Consider the following 12,465-nt stretch of genomic DNA (forward strand, 5'->3'; position numbering starts at 1 on the left):
TAACTATTGTAATTTTACCAAATAATCATAAAAGTTACTGTAACAGTTTAAAAACGAATACAGAGTTATAATAATATTCCTGTTTCACCAACGTCATAATATTGCCGCTATAATAGTGGTAATACATTATTACGTTCATCAAAATTACCAACGTAATGTGCGGTTATTGTGTCTTTCGTAATTATGTTTACACAGTGAAACAATTGTAAACGCTTTTGCTTTTCAGTCTAGATGAATTATTATAATTAAGTTTAAATAAAGTTATTTTTAATTATTTACATTTAATACATAACAACAATGTTCAAATCGTCGAATGGGAAATAGCTTTCATTTGATATATTTATATATACTCATATATATTTGTATACACAATGTCCTAAGTAACTTAGTAATATACCTTCTATATTTCTTGAAAATTTTTTTTAGTTTTTACGACTGTTTGAAATTCTTTTTTGGAGTTTACTCCTTAAGAAACGATTTGAGTTATAAGGCCCGGTACGGAAATTTTATGAGGAGTAAAATCAAGTGTAACACGAAAAGTTGAGGCGTTACGTAGAAAGAGACAAACATATATATCTGTAGGATTGAACTCATTCTCTCTCTAAAATTGGATTTGTATAAATTGAACACAATTATTATTGTTATTATTATTATTGGAGTTTACTCCTTAAGAAACGATTTGAGTTATAAGGCCCGGTACGGAAATTTTATGAGGAGTAAAATCAAGTGTAACACGAAAAGTTGAGGCGTTACGTAGAAAGAGACAAACATATATATCTGTAGGATTGAACTCATTCTCTCTCTAAAATTGGATTTGTATTGTTTTGTAACATACTTTATGTAATACGCTTTATTGAAGTAATATAAATAATCCGAATAATTACAGATATATGTTTGTTTCTCTTATCATTTTCCCTTTTTTTCTATTCGATATATATCATAATTATCGTTCGTAAGGAGTAAACTCCAATCGTGCGTCGTAACTGATACACACACATTTTTATTAAAACTTATTTTATCTGTAAAATTAATACATAATATCAAAAATTCATACTTACTTACTAATCCATCTTGTTAATAACTCTGCTTGCTACGAATATTTTTCTTATTTAATATATTTATTGAAAAAAAAAACACTTACTAAATTTGGCCAACATCTTGTTCGGCTGCGTTCACTAATAGAGAGAGTAGATCAAACGAAAGGTCAAACGTCTAGCGCATTTTGTTACCTCTAAGAGATATTTGTTTCCAGCAGTGCCTGATATTTTTGGATATGATACACCTTAACCCAGAAATTTTTTGAGAAACATATAGTTACCGGCAGAGAGTATAAATCTTACCACCACCCATGCCGAAGACAGGGGTGGAGTAACTGTTCGGCGTCACTTTCATGACCTTCCAAAATGAGAGCATGACTTGAGCCCGATCTTACAGTCTTCGTTTAAAAAGACTGTAAGAGTGGGAACGAACTTTGCTGTAATTTACTAAACTCACTCTTTTTCAGTTCTACTTCTTATGTCAGTTTTTCAATCAGCTTAGCGTACATTACATCGAAACAAATAACGATAAAATTGGCTAGGTCAAAGCCTAAAAATGTTAAAAAATAAAGTAGTTCATCAGTTTTTCATATTAGATTTATTGAGCCCGCTCGTTGAAGCTTTAACAAATACAATGCGATTATAATACAGATATATATATTTATATGTCGGCACGATTTAACAAATTGCATATACATTGATAAACATTGATATACATATATTACAAATTTCTAAAGGACAGACAATAGACAATACAGAAAGTCCTTTCTTTAGTTATATTATATATATAACTAAATATTTATATGTAGCTCTATATAGTTTTCGTTAACAGTTAATTGCGGAATATCTCAAGAGATAAAGGTACTGTATACAAATGATAAAAATGAATTCATATATTATATTTGTTTATTCGAGAAAAATTCACAGAATACACATATCGAGTGGACGAAAACTATAGCCTCTAGGAAATAAAACTAATCCATTAATTTTAGGTAGTCTTTTAAATGACAGCAACAATTGACAAGTGGCATTACAAGAAAATATAAACCATAATACTGAGCTGCGAAAGTACACAATTCTATGGTGTCATAATTCTCGAGATACGTGATAGTTTTCGTTTACTCGATAGTGACATGTTATTTGAGTTATAATGGAGACTTATTTAGGCTTTTTGCTACTGTACACGCGCCATTGTCCTCCACCACCCATAATCCAATTTACTCATAAAAACTAAATCAGTAGGTATAATCAAACAGACTACTGGCGAATACTGTTGTCACCACAGCGTAAACACAATTTGACAGAAACACATTAATTATTCCTTAAGATGAAGAATTGGTCGTTATGATTGACACTTTATGGAGTCCTTCATAAGACTAGATTTTGTCTTGAACAATTATTATTTGTGACAACTAATAACAACGAAATTACAAAAGTTTTAATACTTGCGGGCTAAGCGAGAACCAACTGTTATATGGTAGGTATATACATTTATTGCACATTCATAATATTACGTGGTATAACTACTTAACTGTATATGTATTACATCAGGTGATCGGTATAATTCTGAATAATTAGCCACACATATATTTATCGCCAAGCGTCTATTAAAGACGCAGCAAAGGCAAAAGACTGGGTTGTACCATAAACGAATAAGCGCGAGTCAATAACTGAATTCTCTATTGTCTAAATCATTCTATGAATTAATTAAAACCATGGTCATGGTCAACGGATGTGTAGCAAAATCTGGAAATGAAAACATGCCAAGTTTCTCTATTGACCTGCTCTGTACAGCATGTATTATGGTGGACCCCAGATCTTGGCTCAAACGGAAATAATTGTATGATACGCCGGTCCGCCATTATCTAACTAATCTTATCTATATACACTAGACTAGCTTAGATGTATATCAGGTATATATATTTACATATGTCTATATCTACCGCATTAGCTGTATTACACTTGTTCTCGCATTAGATCAAATTTAAAGCTCTTAAACAATATCCTGGAATTCCAAGCGTATGAAATGTTTTATTGTTTACTGACTTAAATTTAGCTTAATTTCTTTACTAAATGTCCGATTAATTGATTGATTTAAGCTTCTTAAAACTTTCTGATTGTATCTATTATGACTACATTTATCAACCTTTATTTTGTTGCTTAAGTACCTAATCGTTTTTGAGTACGGCTATACATTAACATCTCATTTTAGTTGGTAAATCCAAATTCGCGATTTTAATCCAGTATACAAGTACATATATTTGATCGTTTAATCCTCTTAAAAGATACTTGGTATCCAGTTCCACGCTCCAATGGTGAAAGGTGACAGTCGCGTGCCCACCTGCTCCTACTATTTTATTCATCGAGCTGTCAATTCGCAAAAAGAATCGGGAATCGAACCGGCGACCCTCTGACCGCTTGACCACCACCTGGCCGAGCCATTGTATTGTAATTACCTCAGTTTATGTTTGTAACGACCAAAAACGATTTTAAAATATGTCTCTGTATTTTAGTTTTCTTATACCTATTGGACGATTTGGTTGCGTCGAAATACTTTTTGTAAAGATTTTTTCTGTTGCACTTTAATAACAGATTTACGGGATTTTATTGTTCGAATAAACGTTTCTTCGAATCCTATATTTAAATATTAGTTGCAATAACGAGCCGTAAGTATAATCAATGGTGGCAATAGGTTTGCATGGTTTATTGAAGGTATTAAGAATTATGTTAGACGTATAACTTATTGAAAACAACATTAACAAATAAAAGAGAGGATTTTGGTATAAACTGTTACAGTACAGGAGTCAATAACAAAGCGTAGGAATTAGAAACCACACTTTGCGCTAAGTTTGACTCTTACCACATCTTTGTTCTACGCGACATCTAACGGGAATTAGAGGAACTATTATTATGAATGTCATTATAACGATTGTTAGTGTTAGGTAAAGTGTTAATATTACAACCATTAACAAATTTGGTAACCCATGGATCCTGACCTGGACATATAACACGCAGAGGTCCCGAATACTTGGAGAAGCTTGTGGTGACCGGCAGAGTAAACCGGCGATCTTCTACTCTCTGGATCAACAAAGTTAAGGTACTTTCAGGAGCTAAGTATTGCCGAAGAAAAGGAGTATCATCACTAACGCGACCTTCATCGCGACTATAGAAAGAAGAAAGTTAATAGTTAATTTTTTTACTGGCAAAATAATTGTTAGATATAATAAAATCAACTAGAATTACTGTACTCTAAAAATAGAAGTCATTGGTTTTGTGCAGTAATACTGACTTTTATCTAGTAGACTTGATGACTCCAGAGCCCGACGTGTGTGTATACAGGAAATACTGGCAGTATGGATTTTGTTGTTAACAAATATTATAGTTAGGGCAAAAGTTGGATAGATGCACTAGTTTTGAATACACTAACACCTGTATCTTAGGGATTTTCTCGCCGTTACATTACTATAATTGTTAATGTTTCATACCTCAGTGTCTTGTAAACCGTGTATATGAACACACTTTTTCTATTTGTGCGTCGAAATAAGTAAATACTGTTTGTGGTTTAATGATCTTCTTTTGTTTATTTGCAAGCATATTAAAAATTAAAGGTTTATATAAAATATTTAATTTTATAAAAATGCTTGGAAACATGCTAGTCCTGCTGTTCTGCATATGAAACTACCTTCGAGGATACAACTAGACATTCTTCAAATACTTTTAACTTTCTAAAGTGCCTTTTTGACAGGCTGAATTGAAACAATGTCTTGACTTGACTAGAGTTTAAAGTATAATGTTTATTAAATTTTTCACTTATAGGTACATATTATTAATATTGCAAATAAAAATCGGTATCAAAAATACTTGCCGTAGTTACTTACTCAACTACCCGCAATAATACTTTTTTCAAATGTATTTCAAATGTATTTTAGTGTTTTTAATAACCCAATATTTTCTTAATAGAGATACTATGAAGAAGTTAATAAGTCGTATGTTCGATTAGCAAATTATAATCAAATGCGAGAACACAACACAAAACTAAAGCTAGAACTAATGTCTTTTACAGCCTTCAGAGTTCACTTTGTCGCGCACTTCACCACACTAACGACTTATCTGCGATCAGCCGCTGCGACTTGCGACCAGTCGTAGTCGCTCAGAACCAGTAGAGGTCTTTAGACGTGTCCTGCACTTGTGCTTCCAGGCCTGGGGACAAACAAATTATTTATTATAACACCACATATGCAAAAAGCTCAATCTTAGAGGAGTATTAAGAATATCTAAAGCGCTAAATCACCTCCATCATGAGCACATCTCACATACAGATCCTCACGTGGTATACACCCTCCTGTCACACCAAAAAACATCACATGCGAATTAGGTATTTACTTAGTTAATATTTTTTATTTATTTCTTCCTATATATAAATCCTTCGTAAATATTTGTTCCTTTTTGTATATGCATATTATGTATTTCATCTTTGGCTATATGTTTAGTTTAATTGGTTTTTGTAGTTGGTATATAAATTGTGTTAGATGTAGGGTTACAAAATAAATCAATAAAGGCGAGTCTGTTAACTTAAAAAGCACATATTAATATTTTTAAATTGTTAATCGTTGTTATATTTTATGAAATAGATCAGTGATATTAGAATGAAGAAAATAAAAAATTACGAATTGAAAATTGACAACCTCATAGAAGTTTTCCATTTTGTAACTATCTGAACAAATGTAACCTTATATTTAGATGTCTATAATAAGAGGAAATGACTGGAGTGGCCATTCTCCAGACTGGAGAATGGTCATTTTTATTAAAATGTGTAATGACAAAAGATGCACCGCGGAAGCCATCTCCTGGTGGATATATCCAGGACAAATAAATGTGGAAAGACCACAAAAGCGATGGGCTTAGTTAAGTTTTGTGGGGAGAAATGGATGGACGAAGCTAACAACAGATACAAATGTAACGACTAAGAAGGCTTTTACCCACAAGTATATTAACAAAACTAACACCTATTTGATATAATTTTTAATTGGAACAAAAGTCGCTTTATTATTATTTTTACTAAAAAGAAGAATTTAATGTTTACCGTGAGTTATGTAACCTAACATTAGTTAAGATACATATATGATGATATATATGATAATGTCAATTAGATTTACGTTTTTTTTTTCATAAAATAGGGGGCAAACGGGCAAGAGGCTCACCTGATGTTAAGTGATACCGCCGCCCATGGACACTCTCAATGCCAGACGGCTCGCGAGTGCGTTGCCGGCCTTTTAAGATTTTGTACGCTCTTTTCTTGAAGGACCCTAAGTCGAATTGGTTCAGAAATACTTCAATGGACAGATAGGGTTGCACATAGCGGTGGTGCGTGGCAAAAATTGCCTTGAAAAACGCTGAGTCGTGGATCGGCGGACGTCGAGGTGATACGGGTGGAATTTTGTATTCTGCCTCGACGTCCGATGATGAAACTCAGCTGCAGGTATTAATCCGAACAACTCCTCTGAACACTCTCCATGGTAATTGCGGTAGAAGATGCAGAGTGACCCCACACACGTTACGTAACGAACTCTTCAATAAGTCAAGTTAATTTATTGTTAATTCAGCCTCGCAGACTCTACCCTCAATGTTATCTTAGTTATAAGCTCATGTTTGAAACAATTAAAGCCAGTTGGTACCCAGCTTCAAACAAAGTGTTTCACTTAACATATATCTGAACACATCTACAACCTAAACCTCTAAAGAATATTTTTTGAAAAGAAAATGCGGTAGTCCTATATTTTTATCAAACTCACATCATCATCACATCTCTCGGTAACAGCTGTTAAGCATTTGACGTTTCAAGTCAAATTAATCATGTATTTTTTTATAAATTAGGTTGTCTAACTATTCAAATAATAAACATCTTTTTAAATAATAAATATGGGGTTACACAATATATACACGTTTGAACGTCCATATTAAATGCTTCTAATTGTGTAACATTTACTGACAGTTCTCAAATCAATTGCGTAGAACGAACGAAAAGAACTGGCAATAAAATCTTCGCCACTCTTTTTAATCGCCAAGTTTTTTAGTTTAACACAATCTTTGTAAGTTTAATCATTATTAGGTAGATAGAGAATATTGTAAACACTGTATACTTGTGTGTTGAAAGATTTATAATTTAGTATTATAATGTAATCAATTCTATTTAAGTATGCCAAGCTAATATTAGTTATTGCAGGTCATCTGGTGAACGAACGAGTTAACACAAGTAAACTAATAAAAAATCAGTATGTAGACTATGTCTCTATCACAGCCTTAACACAATTAGACAGAGTACATTAATTAATTATTTATGAATAAGTTATCTTTAACATATATTAAAATGTTAGATATAAGACAAAAACTGTTTATTTACGGGGTCACAACGCCACGCCATGATTAATGAAGACACGCGCAGTTCCGACGGCGGCTGATTGTTATAAATGAACCCGCTTATCTGATTCAGCGATACAATGATTAATAATTTGTATTTGATAAGATTTAACTGATATCCACGTATGTATTTGCTTTAAAAATGCTTTCGAAAATAAATATGGTCAAGTGTTTACGCAAAGAAATTCGTTATATTTGTTTTTTTTATATTATAAGGTTGGACAGTGATTGGTTGTGCCAAGAATTTATCTGGAATTTTATAGGTAATACACTTTTTGTACGGCAATCTACATTAATTTGATAATCTAATAATTTATTTAATAATGTTATGTAGTGATAAAATAATACAAGAATTGACTATAATGTTTACTGATAATGTAATTGTAACTTCTATGTAAAATTCTACTTTTTAATACATATGTAGCAGAATACGTGAAGTTTATGTTTACCAACATGATATATGTGTACGATATAAAATTATTATTATTTAGAATTAACAGATAAATTAATAAAACAGTGATACCTAATGATAATAATTTGTGTTTTGTTCATAAAATATATAATGAATGAAAAAACAACTATCTTTAACTAATGATACCAACTATATACCAAGTTCTGGTTAAGCAATACAGTCGTTGTATCTAGTAACATCGGTATCGATCGCGAGTACGTGACAATGGGGTGTGAGGGGCAAGGGACAGTGGCCGGTAATTGACAAGCGTGATTTAGTGTCCCTCCCTCGCGAGTGCCTCCCTCCACGGCCCGCCAGCGACTGAGGGCGGTCACTGGTCAGTGCGCGCTGATTGGTCGGTCTGACCCCGCCCCTTCAGCCTTCTATCGAACTGCCCGATACCTCTCGTCGTTTCTGAGAGCCTGGTACTCGCGATCCAATGTCGAGCCGGACTATGGACGGATTTAACTTGAGGATAGATAGATATTTAATTAGTTTTAAGTTAGTTTACTTATTATATAAATATATTAAACAAATATACAAATTGTATGAAATTTATTTTAGCTAGATTTTAATTTAGTTAAATTAGGTTATAGTTGTTAAGAGTTCGTTTTTGGGACAGAAAGTAAGGTTTTAAAAGTTTTAATTAAGTCTTTGAATTCAACTAAAGTAATATTTTTGATACGCTTATTAACTAACTATTTAAAAAGCGTTGTAAACTCGTACAAATAAAAACCCTTAAACGTTTCGCGTTCAGAACCAAGCGTCCCCATATTTAACTGAATTTTCCAGTTGAAACCCTCGCGTGTATTGAGCTCCCCTCGCGACAAGATGGTGCGTGTGTGCTTGTGGTATTTGTCAATAAGTTACACCCCCAACCCCCACGTGTCATACCACCCTTTGTTTGATAATGTCGTCTGCGACCGCGTAACACACAAACATACTTTATACATATGATCAAAACAATTTATGCTTCACGATGGTACTAAAACGTCACAATTACTTTTAGGCAAATTTTACCAATAACAAGTATAATTTCTGTGATATTTACTAAATTCACGAAAGCTGTAATGTAATTATGTAGACTGGGAAGTTTAAAATTTGACTCCAAAGTGGATAATTTAATATCAAGTAGATATTTTTTTATGGCACAGAGGACAACTGGTAAAGTGATGATAACGCATGGACTCACAAAAGGCTTTGCGAGCCTTTTAAGAATTGATACGCTCTGTTCGAAGGACTCTAAGTCGAATTAATTCGGAAATATTTTTAGTGAGCATAGTGGTGTACGGCATAAACTGCCTTAAAAAGCGTTGGACGTCCTAACTTTTTAAGAAGTAAATCTCAAAGACCCGTCAATAATTAAAAAAGCGTTATATCAATCACAAATACAAAACAAATTTATTCGACCCAAAATCTATTAAATAATAATTAATGGTTCGTTAATACTAATTAACATTATGAGCTGTTAAAATATATATAACATAGTAGCTATGAAAACGGTCATAGCAAACCAAATCTAATTATCATAAACTAGAAATTGTTAATTAAAACACTCGTTAGTTATGGCTTTTCTACAAAAAAATCTGCATTTTCCTTTCACAGTTGTAGCGGCCATTAAAACGAAGATAGCGGCCATCGCTCATCAGACATCAATCGAGGGTCCCAAGGGAGTGGAATTTAATTTGGCAGTCCCTCCGGCAAATTAATTTTAATCGCGGTCATTAGACGCTGCCGCCCGTGTCTTTCAAATCGCCGACTTTTTACTTATCTGCACCAATTAATTGTTCGCGGGAAATGTTACTCGAGTGAAGTTATATACTTAATATTATATTATGAAGAGGTTGGATAAAGACAATAACAATGGATGTTATTTCTATGTGCACATTTGCTCGAACAGTGAAGGAAAACATCGTGAGGAAACCGACTTGCCTTAGCCAAAAAGTCGACGGCGCGTATCAGGCTCAGGAGACTGATCTCCTACTAGCCAAATACATTGACAAATGATCATAAAACAGATATCTGAGGCCCAGTCGTAAAACAGGTTGTTACACTGGTTTTTTTTCAAGCGTATGTAACAACTAGTTTACATAAAAATTATAAATATATTAATAAAGCGTTAAATAGTAACGTACACTGCAATTACCTTATTATGCAAGTCGGTCACGAATACAAATAATTTAACAAATATTTTTATTTAATGAACGATTCGAATCGTGTAAGTTCCATTCACAGATCATCTTTGTATCTCAATTATCTGTAGAGAACTAAATTATTATTTTTATACAGACTATACAAACCAGACGGCGTGTGTCGGGCATAGGAGCAGATCACCTAGTAGATTGTCAAATGTTCATGAAGACACCCAAATCTGTGGCCCAGAACTAAGGAGGTTTTAGCGCCATTGATTTATTTTTATACAGACAACATAAAACCAAACAGCGACAATAAAAACGAATTTCGTAACTCTGAGGAACGTTTTTATGGAAATAATATTTAAAAAAATTAAATTTAAACCAGTTTATATTTAGTAGCTACATACCAAATTGTAATATTAAGACGAAACGAAGTTTAAAGAGCAGCTATCACAAGAATAAAAAAGCGGTTCAAACGAAACTAGAAAGCCTTAAAGTATGTTATATTATCTGTCCAAATGAGTGCACAAAGGTTAGAAGCAAACGTTAAATTATCACAATTAAAATATCTGCGTCCGACGGAATGTCTTTGAAAATTAAAATTCGTTGACGAAGCTTTAGGCTGTTTAGATATGAGTGTTGCGGTAGCGCAATGTCGGCTTAAACAAATCCGAGACCACTTAAATTTAAATTTCAGAGTTTTGCTTATTTAAATTGAGGAAAAGTAGTGTTTTTGGACAGAAAATACGTCATGTACATTCACGAACTAACTTATGTATTTATTTTATTTATTTATATAAACTTGGCAACGCTCGGCACACTAATACATTGGTACAAGAAATATAAAACACAATTATTAATGTGACAAGCATTTATAGGCAAATATAACATACACGAAGAGATAATAAAAAAAATAACAAAACAATTAAATTATAGAAAAGTAAATGAAAATCGGTTTCAAAGTGTGAGTGGAGCAGCTATAGATATCCTTACGAACTCATGGCTAGTGACAGATGACATTAGCCCTGAGAATTGACAGATGAAAGAATTGACTACTTATTGATATTGACTGATTAAATGATATATTGCTTACCCAGCATTTAGACTCAAAACCCGTGACGCAATTGAATTAACATAACATTCGGCTCTATATAATTGTCGCACATAAAAGTACTATTTCGAACGAACTGTCATTTATTTACGTAAATTACATAGATGGAAAACAATTTTACCTGGTTATTTATAGCGTGGCAGCGTCACATGTATCTGCACGCTCACGCGTTTTGATAAATACCCTAAAAATATCATGTAGCCTTTGAGACGTCAACTAGCTACAGAGAGATTCTTTAAAACGGTAGCGGTGTTAGTAATTGGCCTAACCGAGTAATTTATTACAGCCTTTCATCGCGCAGTCTTTGATAGCGACATGACTTAGTCGACGCAGGAAGAATGTAATCATTCAATGGTTGAAATTAATGGCGCTCCAGACACGCTAAAAGCGATTGTTAATAAAATATATAACAAATGCACCTTTTCATTTGTGTCCGCGTTATGTATTAATTTCTGTCACGTTTAAAGTATTTGGTATGTTTTCAGAACTAGTGATCCAGTAACTGTGTCTAAATTCAGACATTATCTAAAACACGATGAATATATATATATATGTGGAACCATCAGCCCACTGAAGTATTTCCGAACCAATTCGACTTAGGGTCCTTCAAGAAAAGAGCGTACAAATTCTTAAAAGGCCGGCAACGCACTCGCGAGCCCTCTGGCATTGAGAGTGTCCATGGGCGGCGGTATCACTTAACATCAGGCGAGCCTCCTGCCCGTTTGCCCCCTATTTTATAAAAAATTATAGATCTATCTATTTATTTTCTTTAAAAGCTTTTGAAGAAGGAATAGAAATTTAAACAATCATATACATATATGCTTTAACCAACTCCGTTATCAATATTTAAATTATAATAAATACAGATAACACAACATTCTCTGCAGCTGTGATACTTTTGACATTTAACACCTTTTGTCTTCAGTCACCGTGACCACGCACGCCGAAAAGCACGCGATACGTCGGAAAAAATTTAAAGCTTTTAATAATAATACATAGCTTTAAACCGTTCAAAAAGTGTTTTTCTTAATAATTACAAAGATCTCTTAGGTGTGGAAACTTAGGTTATGTTATCTGTATAAAAAAATGTAAGGCTATTATTTGCATACACACGTGACTGACAGTGATATATTACATACACATACAGACTGTATATATAATACAGTCTCTTGCACAGGTGCCCGTTAACAAAGACGTTGCTACTGAATGCTGTTTCCGACACTATCGACATATATATATGTTCGCAGTAGCGATATTGTGTATCGTATATACTTAGTACTTTAGTAGTCTATGTATTTTTGTGAATAAACCTAT

General features: G+C 33.2%; 1 protein-coding gene across 2 annotated transcripts in view; it reads right to left on the reverse strand.

Annotated features, from left to right (window-relative positions):
• Positions 1-1,616: 1,616 nt before the first annotated feature.
• LOC123714328 (protein vestigial) overlaps positions 1,617-12,465 on the reverse strand; it is a 34,257-nt gene continuing 23,408 nt past the window's right edge. For both annotated transcript variants that reach the window (XM_045668550.1, XM_045668549.1), the window contains exon 7: positions 1,617-5,237. In XM_045668550.1, coding sequence (XP_045524506.1) covers positions 5,188-5,237 — 50 coding nt within the window. In that variant the 3' untranslated portion in view covers positions 1,617-5,187. The remainder of the gene's footprint in view (positions 5,238-12,465) is intronic.

Source organism: Pieris brassicae, chromosome 9, assembly GCF_905147105.1.
Source record: "Pieris brassicae chromosome 9, ilPieBrab1.1, whole genome shotgun sequence".
Lineage (NCBI taxonomy): Eukaryota > Metazoa > Arthropoda > Insecta > Lepidoptera > Pieridae > Pieris > Pieris brassicae.